Below are 19,644 nucleotides of genomic sequence, written 5' to 3'. Positions count from 1 at the left end.
AGCCTCATCTTAGGGCAGGGAGTGCTAGCTGAATTTACAAGAATTTTTAAATTTGATCAAGTGAACGAGTAGGTTCTTGGCTCAGTGTGCCTCATCGTGTGTGCCATGGGGTGTGTGCAACTAAGGCTACCCTCTTGTGGTCTGTAAAGCGGATATCTCTTGCAGCTTGACGGCTTTGAGCCCGCTTTTGGTAAGGAATCCTTAGCATTCTTCTACTTCCTGCGAAGATGTTCCCGGTACTTGAGATCAACTGCCAGAGAACCTGTGAGTGGGGAAGGATATACATCCAATGGATGTTCTGAGGCATCGTTAGGGCAGGGACGTGGGCTTTCTCTCCGGCGCCATGCAGAAGAGCCCAACGTTCGGGGTGTCTCTCATGTGCGCCAGCCACAGTGAAGTATGACATATGGGATGCCCTTCAGGAAGCTAGCCGTCTTTGAGAAGTCCTACAGAAACTCAGCCTATGGCTAGTCAGCCTAAAGTGTTCTGAGGGGCGCAAGGGCATCATGCAGAGGTGCAGAGGGGAACTCGAACCGAGACAAGTCCCGATTGTTAGCATCAGAGGTCACGGGCTACTTCCATTTTGCCGTCGGCTTCTCTACTACAAAGATTGCCTTACTAGTCGACGTCTTAGTGTGATGCGTGCAGCCCCATCATATTTGATGGACAGCAATGCATCCACCAGAATACAGTGGCAGCAGAGCCACAAGACGGTGAGCCTGCATCCTTGTCACCTTGCAACGGTAGTTCCAGCACATAAGTGGCACTGGAATGACAAGGGAGTAGAAGTATGTGCGGATGCATCGGCCACCATGACTTCCGTCATAATTCATGAGATGAGAGGGTAGGCAGACTCGCATCTCCGATAGCAAGAAGGTGAGAGCCGTCATCCCTTAGCGGCTTCGCCAGAGAAGGACCAAATCAGTAAAAAGAGCGACACTCACACTTCCGCCTGGCTACTCCATAATAAATCTTTTGGGTGTCTACTAACAAACGTGAGCTCCAGAAAGCTGGCCTTGGGCCCCCAAATATCAGCCTTCCACCACTCCAACGTGAAAATGTTGCAACCCAAACATCAAATTGTCAGCTATCAATCCACAGCCAAGACATCAAGCCATGTTTCAATGGCGGTCAATCGCGGTTCAGCCATGTGAGTAAGCCTGCTAATCCCCTCTCTCGATTTTCAGCCCTTCTAAGCCTGCGCGCAGATTATCTCAGGGATGCGAACCTACAGAGAAGACTGCATTTTGTTACAAAGCAGTGTGGCAACCATCAGCGTACGTCAAACAGTATGTCGAAGACAGACAGAAAAGCTACATGAGGCTTGCATGTCACACCACCCCAGAGCAAGTGATCGACGAAAAGAGGAAGGCTGCCGCAAATACCTTGCAAGCCTTTTGCGATGCCATGTGCGGAGAGGTCATCGCCGCCCCCTTTTGTGTCGATGAATGCGGATGTCAATCCACTGAAAATAAATTGGAAAACGACGGAAGTCCTAGTACCCGGGTTCATCAAGTTTAGAGGTAACGTCATGTTCACACGTTGTAAGTGAAAGGACGCTCTTCAAGAAACCCACTGACAAGGCTCTTCCAGGATTCTGATCCTTGCACAAGGTCTCACCTGCCATTTTAAGACTTCAGCTGCAGCCTTCTGCGCTGACAGCCGGCCACCTTGCCGCCTAGCGGTGGTGTAAACGGTGGGCATGGATTCAATGTTTGCAGTTCGGCCCGGCGGCTCCTGGAATCACGCAATTCAGTAAAACAAAGTCAGCGTTCGGCAGCTTTGGCTCAAAACTCCGGCCAAAAAAGCACACGGGGTCCAGTGCTATTGACTAAGATCCGTAATGATGGCCCAGATCTGTCCTCGATCAACGTGATCCGTGGGCCTGGGACCGGGCAATCTCATTCAGCTATTCCCGGCGGTGAACAATCGGGCTTTCGGGGGTGAAACATGCGGAGGCATGGCTCGGGACGGGGATATCAATTCGCTTGTTGGAAAGGGAGACAAGGGAACATGGCGGGCGCGACGCTGTGCCGCTGGCTGGGCCATGTGCATCACCTGAGACCGCATGGCCAAGCTGCACGTGGTTAATGTTGAATCCTGCATCTGGTCCACTGCAATCTCGGGTAGGGAAAGAGCTTACAGTGCATAGGTCCATCTTTGTACAAGATCATCAAATGGGCGGCCGCTGTCTCAGGCTTTCTGGGTTCTTGTACTCGTAAAGATTCAATCTCTCTCAGAAGTCTTGGTCCGACCAGACTGTTAAAATCAATTGCGTATTTCTGCTTGGTTTGAGTGTCGCAGAAAGCGATAAAAGGGGTGGTGATGATGGTGTCGAGGCCAACATCCAACGGCCAATAATCCCCGCTCGCGTGCTGCTTGCGTTACACTGATGGAACCCGATTAAGAATGACATCTTGCAAACATGCATGCAAGTATCAGCTCGGTTTACCGTTCACAGAAGCTGACGGTAGATGGATGGACGCCACGAGCCAGACCTGAAGATTGGTTTCCAGCGGTCAGAGCGGCTGGAGATTTTGTTTCCTTTGCCAACTGCGGCCGAAGGTGTTTCTACGCCCATTACGGATCCAGGTTGTGTAGGTCGCGAAAGATCCTGGCCCTTCTGGGGCGCGGTACCAGACGAGTTGAGATCTCAGCCTGATCTGGCTGTTCCTACTTTAATGATAGACACCCATGCTTATTTCTGATTTCCCTTCCTGGACTTTCAACGTTCGACGAACACTAGACACTGACAACTTGAAGAAATCATGCCATACGAAAAGGCTGAAGGAATGTCCCCGATGTGACCTCGGACTTTGGACAACAGGCCTTACAAACAAGCACCCTTGTCCCAAGCACCAACAACAGGGGTCGGGTCCCATCACACAGAGGAATGAAGTGCAAGGGACATATCACACAGATCAATCTTCAAGCCTGCCGTGATCACCCCGCTACCGGAACCAGATAATTAGGGAAGGGCCCCCAAGAGCTTACTCGGCGCTGAAACGACCTGGACCGTTGGGGTCGGAACCCCAGCTTTAAGCCAGGTTTCCCAGATTTATTTCGGCGACTCCGTCCCTCGTTCTCTTGCGCTCTCGGCATGGAATTGACTTCTCCAAGTAACGTCACTGCCTTGCTGGCCCCCGCGGACCATTCTTTGCGCCGGACCCGCGCAAGGTTGCTGATGCCTACAACCCGAATCGAAACGCCCTCGATGCCCACGAGGTCCTCGAACAAAAGTGATAAGATGATGGAACGGTCGATTGCAAGGGCACGCCTGTGTTCAAACGAGATATGCATGGGGCGGTCTGACCGGGGGACGAGCAGGCAGTCAAGTTTCCAGCACCGCTCGTCGGTCGGTGAGGAGCACTGCCTCTACATCGCCTGCCAACTGGTCTTGTTCCACACGAAGCAGGGCACCAGTATCAACTCCTTGACTTACGTCCGTATTTGAGAAGATCGCCGTACAAGCTGCTGCTACTCGCAGTCTGCCTCGCCGACCTCAAACAGTGTTTTGACCTTTCGTAAGTGAAGCTGCTGGACTGACATCGCCGACCTGGCCTACCTACACAACCAGGCTACCGTTTAGCACCCAGCATCGTCATTCTATCCCGCCCTTCATCGTGGACACACCCCAGCAGACCAGGGTCTCCATGGAGCTGATTTCCAGACGCACGACCCGGCTACCAGGAACCCAAGCACGAATGCACACCGGCGGCAAGGATTCCCGGCTGGGCCCCTGATTGAAACTACACCATATCCACACGATGCCAGATATAATCCGGCCTTGCTTTTTGACCTGTCATCAACGTCGCTTCGTTTACCGTACTTTGAATTGAGGCAGCAGGTAGATCGGTAGGCTGAGCAGGCTATGGGGTCAGAGCTTTCTTCATCAGGTAGAAGCATTTCACCTTTAGCACTGCGTATATATATCATTGAATTGTGAAGACACTCTAGAGAATGTTGAACTCATTATCCTCAAACCTATCCCATCTGTATCAAGAAACGTTTTCTACCACACTACCCCAAAGCTTTACTGCCACAAGCCCAATTCTCTTTCATCAAATCACAATGAGCTCAAGGCAGACTCAGATCGTTAATGAAAACGACGTCCAAGCCCATGCTGGGAGGTGAGTCTGATGTGATCTTCATCTATTTACCGAGACTAAAGTTTGCAGTTGGTGCGGAACGCAACATGAACAAAATGCCAGAACCCATCAATCCGGTCAATACGACAGAAATACCGCCGCTTTCGTTGACGATCGGAAGCGTGAGGAGGAGAATCGCCAAAGACTTCATGACAGAGAAGGCAGGCGTGCCCATAAGAACGAATTGAAAGACAAGATTGACGGCTTGCTGTTGCCAATGAATGGAAGCTCCCACAAGGACACGTCTAGCCGGAACAATGACGAGTCCAAAAAGAAGAAGAACAGGTGATATGAGTTGATTGTTTGGAAGCTGGAGAAACCCTTCTCTGAAGCCTTGGTCTCACTGTACCCAGGTTTTCTATCTGGTCGCAGTCATTCACCTCAGTGGCGCATGTATTCTACGTAGGACCTCTTTGCTTTAGCTGGGCTGGCTGTAAGTCTTGTGGGTGCTTTTCTGGGGAATTGCCTTTGGAGTTTGCTGCACTTGGGTTTCTGGATTTCTGTACTGCTATCGTCCATGCTTGGTTCAGTTTATATATGTATCATTAGCAATGTTCTTATTACACTTATCTTGTGTCTCACTGATAGCTATTTTAAAACTGAGATCGTGAGACTGAAGTGCAACAGCTATATATGTTTTCATCTTAACGAAACTGCTCATGATGCCGCCTAGCTTTCAATTTCCTTGCTCAAAGTTTGCTGGTTTTATGGGACTTCCAAACGCACCTATAAATATAGTTGTATTGTCATTTGCATCAGGGATATAAGGCCTGGTCCTATGTGGATTCAACATTATCAATGTCTCTCAAAAGGGTATTTAACCGAACGATAAAGTGCTAAAAGTTAAGAGTTTTGCTAGTTAGGCAGTGTTTGTTAGCTATCTAGGCAGTGTTCCCTATAATCTGTGATTATGGAGAGAATAATAGAAATAGTAATAAGGATAATAACGACAACAATAAGGATAACGACAATAATAACAACAACAACAGTAATAACGATAATAATAGTTAATAATTATAAGAAAAGCGAGAGTAGGAAATATAATAGTTACTTTAGTAATAGGCTACAGATTATATATATATATAGAGACACTATCCAGATAACTAAATAACACTGCCCGACTAGCAATACTTAAAGTTAATTCTATAGGCTTGAAGTTGAGGCGGCACTGCCTGAACCCAAGATTAAAGAAATACTACTATAAGCGCTGTGTAGCGGAAATAGCCCTGCATCAAAAGAGCGCAACTTAATCATCTTAAACAAGTCATTCTTAATATTAGAGTCTTTTCTTTTGGTTTAAGGCAGACTCAACTTCGCAGACCGCAGGATAATTCCAGTGAGACCTAAGCAAATATATCGCCAATAATTAACTCGCCTAGCAACACGTAGATCACTATCAGATCGGTGACCGTTGCAAGAGCCTCCTGAACTTGATGCTGATTATTCCACGGTCTATGCCTTCGGTTGAAATGACCTGACATACACGATTGATCCTATGCAGATTTGATACGCCCAGGTGCTTCAATGAGAAATCAAAACTCCAAATGGGTAAATAATACGAATCTGATTGCGCGGCTATCGCGGCTCTTTGCCAGGATTGGGGTCCATATATGTCAAGGAGCAGCGCGGAACTCGGGTCCGCTTACGTTGACCCGAGATGTTCGGACACAACTTAACCCACGGAAAACCAGGGTTTCGATCGGATGGCTCATGCCACCCGCTTCTTATAAATCATGCCGGCAATTTGTAAATGCCAAGACGTCACATTCGCAATTGAAGACATCCAATTTTCGAGGGCCCCTCTCAGCGCGGAGGTCTTCTGTAGTACGGTGTTTGCAGCGTGTGTGGTCCTTGGGAGCACGCAGCTCGCGTATGTACACAGATCCGCTACTCATCGGTCTGACTTTGACATAATAACGCACATGTTCCTCCGTCCCTAGCGACTTATTCAAATGATGAAGATTCCAATGGGAAAGCATCGATTACAGGGATCTTGAGAACTTTCAGTTGGGCTACATGGCGTCTTATGGGCTAAAGCTTTAAGATAGCTTCCTTATAGCCTCCTCATTGAAAGCTCTCGCCTGTTTCCCGTGATTATAAGCCGTAACTTCCCGGCGGGCCTAGGTACTTCACAACCAACTTAAACGTACTCCGCACAGATAACATCCCCGCCGATATCCATCACGTCGCCTACAGTGACGTTGGGAAGCATCTCATACAGGGACAGAACATGGGTCAAAGTTGTGACATTGGCAGGGTCGCCGCTGTAGTCGGTGAAGTTGGCACCTGGCGCTTCCCAGTTGTTCTGAAGGTTGAATGAGTCGGATGGGGTGTTCTGGCCACTAATGTCCGTCAGACGGGCAGTCAAATTCATTGACTGCCATTCCCACCAGAGACGATCCAGGTTGTTGTGGTGCAAGAAGAAAATGGGGTCTCCAGGGGATAAGACAGGATCTTGCATCTGTGGAGCAAGTTAGCAATGCCGAGACCATGGATTTCAATCTCCCAGAAGGTAGTACTTACAACACCACCGGTGCCTGCATGACCAGCTGAGTGGGGAGCCTGTCCTAGGCAGTCCCAATAGTCCTCATATACTTCTGCCTCGTTGCACTCATCCACGCTGGATTGACTTGCCAGCTGAAAGATAGATTCGCTGATAGAACGGTTCAAGTAGTATGTTGCAGCCTTGGGGATGACGGTGTTGAAGGAGTACGCTCCGACGTGGAATTCCGTGTAAGCGAAAGGACCATCCGTCACGACATTGCTCTCGGAGGCATTGCCATCACCGCCAACGCCGTAAACTAAGTCCCACACAACAGACTGAGTGACGTTATCTGCGTCAACTTGCAAGTCCCAATAAGGCATTCCGCCGGTGTAGTTGCAGTAAGTCTGTAAGAGGTACTCATGTAGCTTCACATAGTAGCGATGCCAAGGAAGAAATTGTCCCTTTTTCAGTCAGACTGATAATGCATGCAATACCACCTTGAAGAGACTTACCACTCCATGAATGTAGTTTGACATGGTCAAATGCAAATATTGCTGCTCGTCCCAGAGGGTGGTGGCAGCATCGAACAGCCCAAATACGGCATCGTGGGTCGTGAGACACTTCTCAGCATCAACCCAGGCCAACCTTTCTTCATTCGAGAGAGACGTAAAGTTTTTCCGCTGAACAGGAGAGTCGCAAGTGGCTGCGGTAACGACTGTTCCAAACGCCAAGAAGGCTAGCCGGGATACGACAGGGGTCTTCATAGTGCAGGGAACGAATGACTTGAAGAAGGGAAATATTCAAACGCAACAGCGCAAACACGATAATGACAGTGTAATTGTGAGTACAACAAGTGATGGCGGCAATCTCGATGTGGAAAAATGGCTTTTTTCATGGTTCGCATCACGAGGTTTTATCGCCATTCAAAGACCCCAAGATGCTATTCCGAAATTGGGATGCTCTGCAATGCCCCCTGGTGCGGAAGTCGGTTTCCACATCCCGTTCACGACACGCGTTCAGCCAAGACTGAACTTCGTCAGCGCAGCCCCTTTAACGAGCACGCTTCTTCGTTCTGGATCCATCTCGCAACCGTGTTGCTTGCGTACGTCTATTTTCAGTCATTATGATCTCGGCCGAGATGAGTTATGCAGTGGTCTCGTCCCTGCGGCAATGGCCATTGGCCAATATTGAGATGATAGGCATATCAAGTAAAGTTCACATCTAGCCCAGGCAAAGATGAAAGCTGCAAAATCGTCACAATATCTGCCGGCCGAATACGTTGAGCACGGCAGATTCTCATGGAAGACTTTTCAGATGACGACCATTATTGCCTATCCCTCAAGCTGGAGCAGCTAATGGAATTCTACCGAGCAGGGAGCGAGGACTAGACTCTGCTTCAGCCTCATCCATCTTACGCGAAGGAGTGTGACTCCGCAGGACGCGCAGCCTGTCTTCAAGCCATTGAAATATAAAGTAAAATATCCCCACTTCGATCTCCCTTAACATGGAGGTGATCGACAATGAGGGCTGTCGTGGTATCCTTGCTTGCGGCAGTTCCGCTGGTAGTTATGTGGGGTTGCCGTCCGGTTCTCCGCGGCTCTGCTCTGCTCGAGTCTGGGGCACTAACCCAAGCGACCAGTCACCCATGCATCATCACAGAGGCCTGTGAAGGATAAGTCAAATATGTGATAATGTGAACGAGCGGGCAAAAATGTCAAAACCTGTGACATATTTTATGGCTAGCTCTGTGATTCGGGTTTTGTTTTGAAACTTCACCACCATATCGTCAAAAAAGTTGAATAACGCCGCTGCCCAGCACACACGCGGTTCGGTTCCTCATGAACTGCTGTGCATCAGAAATAAATCAAAGACCTGCTTTTCATTTTAGGCCAAATATTTAGTTTCATCCTCCTTTTCCGACGGAGGGACTATCCGGCACATTGAGTCCAGTCATCTACCATGCCCCCTAGGTGGAGGTTGACCCAGCAAAGACCATTCCCTGTGATAGGTCTCACTGCGACGCCGCCCCTCCACGCACGCTCCAAGGCCGCATTTCTCCCGACTTGGCAGCGATCCTCTCCGGGATGTGGAGTGAAGGTATAGAAACATGTTTCTCTGACTGTGCAGTGGTTCCAACACGAAGAGGCAAGTAGCCGAGCGATTGAGGGTCAAGTATCTCCGATTGCTTGCGACTCGGGGCGCCGATTCAACGTCGAATCTACGTACTCTTTGGAAATGCCGGTCTTGTTGTGTATCATCGAACAAGTTGCGGGTGCTGGATATTATCTTGTTGGGGTTTCAATATCATTCACACGTGCCTGTGAATCTCTGTTGCCTCACAAGCACACGTTGACAACAGAATTCTAGACATCGAGGCGAGGCACTTGCAATGTTCTTTATCGATATAAGATTACGTCCCAGCTTCGCTTGTTAGTGTCAGACACGGTCCACACGGTGGTTCTTCAGCTGACGGAAGACGGTATTTCTTTTGAGAGAAGGTTGAATCGTCGACGTGGAACGAAGAAATCTGCTGGGACTATCTCAAAGGTTACTAAAGGCGGTATTTTTTCCTGAATTGTTCTGTTGTCAATAAACCTTGCGCCAAAAGTAATGAACAAATGGTATTAGTGACTAGGAGCTTTCAGCAGCGGTTATCCCATACCTCTCTCTAGTCCTCCTTATGGTCCTATAGCCTTCTAGGACCTCTAGCTGACCTGTTCCTTCTGGCTGTATTGTTCTGGACCCTGTCCTTTGGTACTTTCCGTGGCTCTCCATGCAGGCATTCCTTGAGCTCGGCCCAAACACCGCCAGATCTCTAATCAGCAACCATGATGGTGAATGGGCAGACGCTGAGCCGCAAGGGTCACCAAACAAGGACGAAAGCTTCCCAGAATACCTTTTGCGTCTTCTTTCTCATTTTATATTATAATACTCACGGCAGACCTTTAGCAACATGTCCTCATCCTGAAATTTAAACGACTTATTATCTATACCAATATTCACATGCCACCAAATCCTTTCGGCCTTTCTTGAACAACTTATGACACAAACAAAAGCCGCACCACTCAACCATGCCAGCTGAGGAATACTTTATTGCGTCGCAATTGAGGCAAGCAAAGATCAAGTCGCGTTCGGCTTTTCGTTTCAGCCGAAGCATCTTCGCTGAATACCTCGTTTACGCCCTACTATTCTATGCGACAACAGCTGTGGTCACCCTCTTCGTTTTTCTTCCCATCGATTACCTTGGCGTCCTCTTACGTGGAGAATCCAGTCGTATCAAACTCGTTAACTTTCAAAATTACGCCTTCGTTCTTCCTTACAACAACTTCAGGTTCACGGCCTTCCCGCTGCGGAGCCGGATTCTTCTTGTCGCACTATGGGCACTTACAGCACGGCCGGCTCTCGCTCTCGCCGGCTGTATCGTCCAGCAGCAGCTGCCCGCCTACACGTACCCCCCTGAAAGGTATCCTCCGATACGTTGGCTTTTCGAAACCGTTTGCTCCCTTGCCAACCGCCACCACGTGGCCATCCCAGATGTAGAACTTTATGCTCGCCAAATTCTTCTCGCGCTGGGCGTACGGGTTAGAGCAAGTTCATATCAGCTAGGCACCATCTCACCGAGGGAGCATCGCAAGCTTCGCAAGTTCCAACGAATGTACGACGAGGTCATGGAGTCCTTTTCGGAGCGATCCAAAGAGCCCGAGCTCCCCGAGCTTTCCTTTCTGCCTTTGAAGCTGGTGGAAGTAGCACACTATAAATGTGCGGACGAGGTTCTCAAGCAAAGTCCCGTTAAGACTACCTTGGAATATCTGGATTGGGAGCAAGTGCGCTTAGATGCCAAGAAATTCACGTCTGTGTATGTGATAACTTTATGTTATTGGGCACTCAGGCCTTTGGGGGATTTCGGGGGTTTTCTAATGCCTTATGCACTTTTCGGGCGAGTAGTATCTTCGGCTCAGGAATGGTATGACAGGCACATAGCACCGACTGCCATACCCAGCCAGCCGAAACAACGAGACCCAAGACGTTGTGGTAGTTGTCTATCATGATTTAGGAAAAATATGGGGAGATCTAGGTTCAAGCAAGATGGGCAGAAACATCGGCGCCCATTTCCATAGATATTTGTTGAATGCATTATCACTTGATCAGCAAAGTAATTGCTGAGGAAGAATATCTGGCCCAAATGGTACCAAGAAGCAGAGAGGTTCGCGTACGTTGAAATAGTGAAAAGGCTCACACAAAGAATGCTTGACGTTCTCTATGAACATGAGGCTAAAGCTTATCATGGATTCGCATTGCTTCAAGACTTGACTGGGTGTTTCCAAGCCATCCAGCTGATCCAGATCTGCACCGCCGAAAGACCAATGCTAATTACGCCGACAATGATAGAGATCAACAGGGCAATAAACGCAACAAGTAACGCATTTCCCTCACTACTTTGCCATTGAACCCAACGTTCCATAGCGTTTCTGGGCGGCCGCTTATCCAGAAGGTCGTGCAAGTCAGCAATTCGTTTAGCCCAGTAAATGTAGCGAAAGTCTTTTGGCAGTGTTTCGCCGTCGTAGCGTGCGCACTCGGGGTCGAATTGGGTATCTCTGTTGGAGATGAGCTTCTTGAGGATTCTCGCCGCTTTCTTGTTGTGAGGTGGGAAGAGTACGGCCTGAATAGAGTGTAGCGTCTCGGCAAGCAACTGGGGAGGGAGTGTTCCTCTCGTTTGGTGTCAGTCATACGAACTAGATGGTGCCTGTCAATTCTCGTTGACTTACTTTTTGAGGCTTTCTTCGACATTCAACCCAAGGTTCTTCTGAATTGGCATGTATAACCCTGCTTGCGTTTTCAAAAGTTTGACATGGTGAAATATGAAGAGCAAGTTCCGCCGACGGTCAAGCAGCAGGTGCTTTGTGAGGTCGTCCGTTGGCTGGAACTTGATTCCAAGCCTTTTCTTGAGCTTCCATGCCTTGAGAGAAGCCTTGAAGTCTTTAGTGACAGTCATCTTCGTCCCTTTATTTCCAGATTCGTTGCCAGATCCAAGCGCACGTTCTACGAAATCAACGAATCGTTCTGCTTGTTGCCAAGACGTGGGCGTATAGCCCCCGAGGTTATAGTCAGCTGCATGTGAGCTCTGTGCCGAGCAGTCCACCATGATAGTACATTGAACAGCCAAATTCAGAACCTTGTCAACCTCTGTACCCAGTACATCAGTGCTATTGACAACTTGATGTCGGACAGCTTGCTGAGCTTCTTCTCTTGTCAGCTCGGGATTGCACTTGAGCAGACTGACAGATTGGAGTAAGTGGTCATGTGTCATTTGTATGGGACGAAAACTTGAGGTCATGGCCACCACCACATCGCCTCCGGTATTGGCCAGTTCATCATATAGTCGAAAGAATGCCCCGAAGTCATGGGCTGAAAGAGTCGACTTCCCAAACAGGCCGCGAACGATATGATCTTTTTCGTTTTCTGCTGGACTTCTCATTGTGATAGAGTCTATCTCTGCTCGTGCGGCTTTGAACAAGACGGAGGCGTGTTCTTTCGCCAGATCATATGGGCGCAGTCTAATATTAGTAGAAAACAGGCGCCGTTTCCCATTGGCTCATCGGGTGCAAAGAATGCCTTGCCTAGGCGTCAGGCCAGTCAGCCTCGATTTGAGGCAGTGTTTGGGGTGCATGCTGCATTCGTGCCTTAGGCTTATCGATCAGGCGCTGTGCCGATATTATCCCCGTCTTATGGTTAGAAATGCCTAAAGTCAGGCCTGCCAGCCCCCTCCTCTTTCTTCCTCGCGTATCTTCTTGCCAGTACACAAGACTCCCCGCCACTTTTTCACCCTCATATACAACAAGCATGCACAATTCAATGGTTGAGACAATCTACCAACTAAGAAGGAAATCGCCTTCGAAATTTCCCAGTGCGGCGGAGTAAGGAAGCAGCCCCAATCTCCGTACTAAGAGCCTCGCGATCTTACCAATACAAACAGGCAAGAAGCATCGACCAAAGATTCTTTCCAACCGAAGCACAGCAAGATACCTCACTTCAGATCTGGAGAACTTAATGAGAGTAGACAAGACGTAGCTAGCTCTGCAGCAGACTTGGGGATGGGTGGGTCTTCAACGATAACCCTCGGAAGCTCCGTCAATAGCGACGAAATAGATGAACATCAGTCTCTCAGTCGTCGAGAAGTCGACTTAAATCGTCGAGGAGAAAATCGAAAAACAGAGGTGGGCCTGAACAGCGACGATGAACGGGCCAAGCTACAAAAAGCCCACGAGACGAAACGCGAAACCAAGAATCCGTCATTGCCAATCCATGGAAAGACACCGTTAGAATTGGAGCCGTCACCAATGCAAATAGCAGAGAATGGCATTCCAATTCCAGACAGCAGAGAGAAAAGCTATTGGCCCTTGGAAGTTCTGCGCCATCCACGACTCTCAGTCAAAGATCTCCATGTCTGCGCTTCAAGAGTTATTGAGACACTGAAAACAGCTGTCGATGGTCATGAAACCTTGCAACACCGTGCTCGATATATTAACTACGGTGTGCACATGGTGGGCTGTACTCCAAAGAATTCTCGGCCGTCTATCCTGTTGTTCTGCCAGGAGAATGACAAGAACCGGCTGAAGAGGCTACTCGACCCGGAATTCCTGGAACGAATCAAGTGCCGTAGCCCATACAGATCAAAAGCTCGTATCCTTTCATGGGCCTCACTACCCGAAAACCCCGACCTTTGGATCTACATCTTCCCTTTCATCACCAACCCAACGAAACGGCTCGCAGGAACAGAACACACGGTCGTCTCTTTGAAGATAATGCAAGCGTCAAGCTTCTGCGGGGCATTAGTCGAGTATCAAGGTAGAGTAGCAACTGTTGGCCTGACGGTAGAGATTGATGGCATTGCTCGTCTTCTTACAGTTGATCACATTTTTGAAGAAGATGCGCCTGAAGAACACTCCGAGTAAGTCTTGTGGCCTTCCTCCATGTTTTTATGTTCAAGCCGTTACTTGGAGCTATTTCGCACGTTTCCGCTGTTTATATGATTTCTGTATTTTGGTGCTAGGTATGCGGACAAAATCTAACATGTAAATTCAGGGAAAAGGACGACGACAACGAGAGTTTGTGGGATTGCGATAGCGTTGACGAAGGCGAAGAAATGTTCTCCATTGCTAGTGATGCTTTGGAATTGAGTCAGAACGATGCTCGCCTTACGCCTGTCTGCAGCTCTCATGAGGATGGAAAAGGATTTGCCTCAGAGTCACGTACATACTGCCAGGCTCTCAATCTAAATGACACCAATACTCACCAACCGGTCCTTGCAGACAAATACGCAGACCAGGGCCCTACAACCGCGACGAGCTTGACAGCCGCTCCAACTGGTCGACAGATTTCTGCGCATAGAATAGACGGCAAACATGAGCTGCCGCATCGTCACGCTTATCTCGACTGGGCATGTCTTGAATTGAACGAGGAAAAAATGGAGAGATACTCAAAGAGCTGCATTTCGACAGATCCAGACAAGGCTCCGGTCCTGCTCGAAGAGATTGGAGACGCATCAACCTCACACGCAACTTCTGTTTTGATGATTTCCGGGATAAAAGGAATCAGGTCTGGTAAATTAATAGCTGATGCAGGCTACTTGGGATCCCTGCGTCGGCAAGACATGTGCGTCGTGTGGACTCTGATCTTGGATTCTGCGCCAGGTAAATCAGTCCTTGGAAATGCCATGGTACACTGCTATGACTCCCCGTGCTAACGTGACGGTAGGGCTTGTTCCCGGCGAATGTGGCGCCGTTGTCGTTGACAAGGAGACGTACAAGATCTACGGACACGTCGTAGGCGCAAACGTGTTGGGTCATGCTTATGTGGTTCCCTTCCGAGGAGTTCTTGACCAGATTAAGACTGCTTTCGGTACAGATCTTGTCCATTTCCCGTGCAGATCATTGGCTACCTGGAAGTTATGGCCGGATGAAGATCTTTTGTCTCGTCGCAAAGACAAGAAGAGCAGCTGGATAGCCGTTGGGCCTGATACAGTCTCGGTTCCTTCGAAACGGTCTGCGGCGAACGCATCTGCTCGTGAGTCTGATCCGTACAAACGGTCAACCTACTCTAGCGCAGGAAGCTTTTATGGCAGGTAAGAAGGTGCCTTGTCCAATCTGGGGGCGACAAGCTAATGATGCTCAGTGGCACGTCTTATGCCAAACCAAGATACGTAGCAGAGTCTCGGAAAAAGAGAGAATACGCCATGGGACACACTGGTGTGGCCCCTCCAGACCCCCGACGACCAGCCCATGACCGGGCGATGCAAGCCGCCTCAAACTTGCCTAGTCGTACGCTACAAGCGTCTTCCAGGCCAGTGGCCTATCCCATGCCATTAGACATGGATGGCCCCGATGATGAGAGTTACCGCGGTAGTTCGAATCATGGTCACGACGGCCCCAAGAGCGGCGGCAAGGGATCCTCCTCAGATCACAGTAGTAGCACTTCGGCATACAATCCCCATAGCAGTGGTGGCCAGCAATCTTCGTCGTACTCCACCTCAACGAGCGACGACCAAGGAGTCTCCTCGTACTATGGCTCTTACAGTCACCGGTAGTCAACTATACTTTGGTTGACGGTCAACCCCTTCTTTGCTTCGTTCTGTAAGCAAACTTCCCCAGAGGACCTATTCCGGTTCTTGCTTACGTCGACTGAACTAGCATGTATTCGAACACTTGCTCAACAGCATGTTGTATTTGATACGTACTTGGCGTACGACTATTTTCATCACATCCTTTCTGCTGCACTACACAGCAACGGCTATGCATTCCTTCCAGACAATCTGCCTCGAAAGGGGACGTATTTCTTCGAAACATTCCAGAAATAATTACCTCGGAAGCAATAGCGTAGGATGGTCTATATACAAAATCAATGGGTAGGCGAATATGAGACGTTGGAGGAAATCAACCAGAAGTGGGGTTTTGGAATGACGGTTTGAGGGTCAGGGGGCCTGTTTATATATGGATGAGACTGCTTTCTTTCGCCGCCACCTATCCAGCTCTCAACAGACTTGATTCTCTGTTATGGACAAGCCTTGAGCCTTGTGATATCCGAGAGATATTGGGAAACACATGTGACCGTCTCACGCAAGGCGTTGAACCGAGGCAACAAAAGAGTACACACCGTTGAGTCGCCCCGCGAAACGTCGCGTCCATACGGCGGACGAACAACGAATATGGTGATATCTGTTGAATGCATTAGCACTGGAACAGCAAGCTAGTTACTCCACATACGCTGATACTGTCCCTATCGTCCTCGTCGTCCTCGTCGTCCCTGACGTACCTTGAGTAAGACCAATCAGTGACCCAAGCTCAGGTACTTGTTCGCAAATCAAAATTCATACAAATAAGGCCAAGATAATGAAGTCTGTATTACTTCACGGATCTAAAATGAGTCAAATCTATACAAGGCACCCTCTGATACACATCAAGCGTCAATGCGCTCCTCAAATTACTGACTCTTCACCTTTCTAAGGGGAGCAGTGACCGAGAACGAGACGATGCTATACTCCTTTCTCTCAGCATTCCTCTCCGCCTCCTGTTTGTCCGCCAACTTCTTCTCCTCGGCGGCCTTCTCCTCCTCAATCTTTCGCTTCGCTTCCTCCTCGGCCTTGCGCTTCTTCTCATCCTTCTTGTCGTCCTTGATCTCCTTGAGGACGTTACCGTTGCCGTCGAGCTCAACGACAACGTCCCGTGTGTCGAGACTGCCATCCTCGGTGTACATCCACATCTCCTTGAGTTCGCCGCGAACCAATCCCGTGAGCCAGAGTGAGCCAAGGACGCCTGGGACGAGGTACAGCAGGGCGGGTTGACCGTGCTTGAAGATGGTCAACATGGCGAGGGTGAAGAGCATGCCGAGGGCGTAGCCGATCAAGGAAGCGTTGAAGTAAGTCTTGTTGAAGGTTGAACCGCGGACAGTCGGCGCGGCCTCCTTGTCACCCTTGAAAAGGCCACTCCACGAGGAAGACCAGAACCAGTCGCCCCAGCAGCCAGTGATGTCGATCCAGGGGGCCTTCTGAGCAACGTGCTGAGTCTCGCTGACGGTGACGACGTCGCCAGACTTGGTGTCCTGCTTGTGCGACTTCAAATCGGTCGGGACGTACTTGATCTGGCGCTGATAGTGCATCCACATATCAAAGCGCAGCGCCAGGCACATCACCATGCCGGGGACGACAATGTCACCGAGGCCGAGAATGCTTGATCTAGAAGCGGACTGGAATTGGAGCTTGATGGGGACATCGAGCTTGGTGGCGACAGTAATCATGTAGGGCCTGTTGGCTGTCAGCAGATGTTGGACGCAAATCAAAGCCTGGAGTAACTTACGTGTAGAACACCATGACAATGTCGTAGAAGAAGAGGCCCATCAAGACCAAGCTGCCAGTGCCAAATGTCGTCGGCGACATGATTAGAGCCGTGCCATAGCAGAAACCGTATCCCATGATGTTGGAGAGAAAAGGGGATCCGGTCATGTAGTACGCCGATACCGTGCCGAAAGCCAGGAAGAAACCGAAAATGTGCGTGACGGACAGGTGGAATTTCTCCCTAAACAAGCCATGCACCTTGGCCTTGACGGTCCATTCGTCGATCAGAAGATGGCGGACATCCCAAAGGAGGCGGTTAACCTTTGCTGTGACGGGGAAGATCTTGCGCAGAACGGACGGCAGGGGGTTGCCGGTCGTCATAACCTCCGTCTCTTCGCCGTCATTGCCGTTCGTCTTGACGTATGTCTCCCGGTCATCGTCAACCCGGCACAATACGCCCTTCTCTCGAACCCAGTTCGGAAACACAAAACCCGAGCCAACTCTCAACGCATGCGCCATCAGAGTCGTGAGACTTGCCACACCCGCAACGGACATGTACACGCGCAAGATCTTGTTGAGGATAGCCGGGTCTTGGAGCCACTGGATGAGGTAGTAGAGTCCGATCAACATAGCGCCCGCCAACAGAGGAAAGACAATGGCGTCAGAGGGCATCAATCCCTCCGTAATGGGCTCGTCCTCCTTGCGGTCAGCCTTCTCGCCCTTCTTCCGCTTCGGAGGAGCTGCGGACGGAGGACGGCGGAGAGCACCGTGCGCGCCGACGTAGATGATGGCAAGGGCGGAAAAGATGAGTTTTCCTTCCATCGTGAGGAGGCTGGCGACCCTGGCGAGATCCCATTCTGGTGATGCGCCGGCTGTGGCGTTGCTGGCACCGGTGATGTTGGTGAGGTTCTGGGAGATTTCGTCGAATGGCGGGGTCACCGGACTGGGAACCGCTGATGAAGCCATGGCGCCGGCCAGACGAATGGGGTCCTAGGTTGCGATAACTCGGGGCGGTCGCAGACAAATATGAGAGACTTCGTAGTTGGAAGCTGCTGAGATGCTGTTGACGGCCTGAATAAGCACGCTCGTGATGTTGCGTGTACGTGATGAAGCTGATAGAGATCTGGATGTGGCAAGTGTAGTTGGTAGGAAGGTACGATGACGCCTGATTCTTGAGTCCGGAAACTGGTCCCAAAGTCTCTCTTTTAAGCTTCTCTGAAGCTATCTTGTTCGTGAATGAAATTTGCTGCAGAAGATGTGAGAAGACACCTTGCAGCTCTGGGTATCGCGCGCACAATAGAAGTTGTCTTGAACAGCGTGTTACCAATAATGCGAAAGTTGGAACCTTGTTAAAAGGCTCGAAGCGGGAAAGGATACGCCACACCGGTACCAGAGACACCTTGCCGGACGCGGTCCTTCTGGGTAAAGAGACAGCCGGACTTCCACAGAGAAAGATCCGTTTTGGAGGCTGCGAGGGATGGACGAGCGTTGCAACTTGCAGAAACAGAAGCGATGGAAGTCACTTGCCAAAGATGCGCTTAGCCTCACACTCAAACAGCTCGGCAGGCAGGCACAGCCAGCAAATGATGCAGGATCTGGCCAGAAACCAGCGCGCCGCAAGGTACCACGACAGGGACCCGGGGCCCATCTCCACAGCGGCCCAGATCCCGCTAACCTGACCTGCGCGACCAATCACGCACCGTAACTGCCTTATTTTTCTTCGACGGCAGGCGGGTGGCTGGCTCAAGCTCCCCACCATCGTCCCAACTCAATCGCTGCTGCTTGCTTGCTTTCACCGCGTCGCGGGCCGCTACATCGCAGCCTCGTCCAAAATACCGACAACCCCTCCATCGCGAATTCCCACCTCCTAGCTCGGACGCCCACAAGTCGCGACAGCGCAAAGGAGCCAAAATGACGACCAACGTGTCCCTCGAAACCTCAATGGTACATCCACTCCCTCTCACCCCCCAAGCGCAAACCCGCAGAGCTAACCGAAACCCCCAAACGGCAGGGCACCATCATCCTCGAGCTCTACACCTCCCACGCCCCCAAGACCTGCACGAACTTCGCCACCCTCGCCAAGCGCGGCTACTACAACTCGACCATCATCCACCGCATCATCCCCAACTTCATGGTCCAGGCCGGCGACCCCACCGGCACCGGCCGCGGCGGCACCTCCATCTACGGCGAAAAGTTCGCCGACGAGATCCACCCGGGCCTCAAGCACACCGGCGCCGGCGTCCTCTCCATGGCCAACGCCGGCCCCGACACCAACGGCTCCCAGTTCTTCATCACCCTCGCCCCGACCCCCTGGCTCGACGGCAAGCACACCATCTTCGGCCGCGTCAAGAGCGGCCTGAGCGTCGTCAAGAGGATGGGCCTCGTCAAGACGGGCCCCGAGGACAGGCCGCTGCAGGAGGTCAAGATCGTGCGGGCAAGTGTCGTTGAGGAGAGTGAGCCGGAGGAGTGATAAAGGAAGACGCGCGGGGAGCGAGACAGATACTGAGATACCTTTGGAGAAACGGGCGTTCATGGCGTTGGCGGTTGCAAATCTAGACTGCTTCAGGCGCCTGAGGATATAAAAAGCATCGTGACACACGTTAGGCAGCATAGAATGGGTAGCAAACAAGATTTCCTGCTCTTATTGAATAAAAGAAGAAAAAAAGAGAGGGATACCACAAACG

The 19,644-nt window shown here is 50.4% G+C and overlaps 5 protein-coding genes across 5 annotated transcripts; 3 read left to right on the top strand and 2 right to left on the bottom strand.

Moving 5' to 3' along the window:
• Positions 1–4,071: 4,071 nt before the first annotated feature.
• CGCS363_v011855 (uncharacterized protein) lies at positions 4,072–4,437 on the top strand (the record flags this gene model as incomplete). The annotated part of the gene is made up of 2 exons (XM_036643704.1): positions 4,072–4,130; positions 4,179–4,437. The coding sequence occupies 2 exons, from the start codon at positions 4,072–4,074 to the stop codon at positions 4,435–4,437; spliced, it is 318 nt and encodes a 105-aa protein (XP_036490622.1).
• Positions 4,438–6,288: 1,851 nt separating this feature from the next.
• Positions 6,289–7,397, bottom strand: ustQ-3 (Tyrosinase ustQ; the record flags this gene model as incomplete). Its single annotated transcript, XM_036643703.1, has 3 exons — positions 6,289–6,609; positions 6,672–7,094; positions 7,146–7,397. 3 exons carry the CDS (start codon positions 7,395–7,397, stop codon positions 6,289–6,291), a joined length of 996 nt encoding a protein of 331 aa, XP_036490623.1.
• Positions 7,398–9,825: 2,428 nt separating this feature from the next.
• Positions 9,826–10,173, top strand: CGCS363_v011853 (uncharacterized protein; the record flags this gene model as incomplete). Its single annotated transcript, XM_036643702.1, has 1 exon — positions 9,826–10,173. The coding sequence occupies one exon, from the start codon at positions 9,826–9,828 to the stop codon at positions 10,171–10,173; it is 348 nt and encodes a 115-aa protein (XP_036490616.1).
• A 5,937-nt stretch (positions 10,174–16,110) lies between these two features.
• Positions 16,111–17,926, bottom strand: imp-2 (Intramembrane protease 2; the record flags this gene model as incomplete). The annotated part of the gene is made up of 2 exons (XM_036643701.1): positions 16,111–16,930; positions 16,983–17,926. 2 exons carry the CDS (start codon positions 17,924–17,926, stop codon positions 16,111–16,113), a joined length of 1,764 nt encoding a protein of 587 aa, XP_036490617.1.
• A 945-nt stretch (positions 17,927–18,871) lies between these two features.
• On the top strand, positions 18,872–19,430 carry CYP1 (Peptidyl-prolyl cis-trans isomerase-like 1; the record flags this gene model as incomplete). The annotated part of the gene is made up of 2 exons (XM_036643700.1): positions 18,872–18,904; positions 18,972–19,430. The coding sequence occupies 2 exons, from the start codon at positions 18,872–18,874 to the stop codon at positions 19,428–19,430; spliced, it is 492 nt and encodes a 163-aa protein (XP_036490618.1).
• Between the last annotated feature and the right edge of the window lie 214 nt (positions 19,431–19,644).

Source organism: Colletotrichum siamense (assembly GCF_013390195.1).
Source record: "Colletotrichum siamense strain Cg363 chromosome Unknown KSG_Cg363_contig08, whole genome shotgun sequence".
NCBI classification, from domain to species: Eukaryota; Fungi; Ascomycota; class Sordariomycetes; order Glomerellales; family Glomerellaceae; genus Colletotrichum; species Colletotrichum siamense.
Note: the sequence above shows the minus strand (reverse complement) of the source record. Positions and strands in the feature narration are given on the sequence as shown.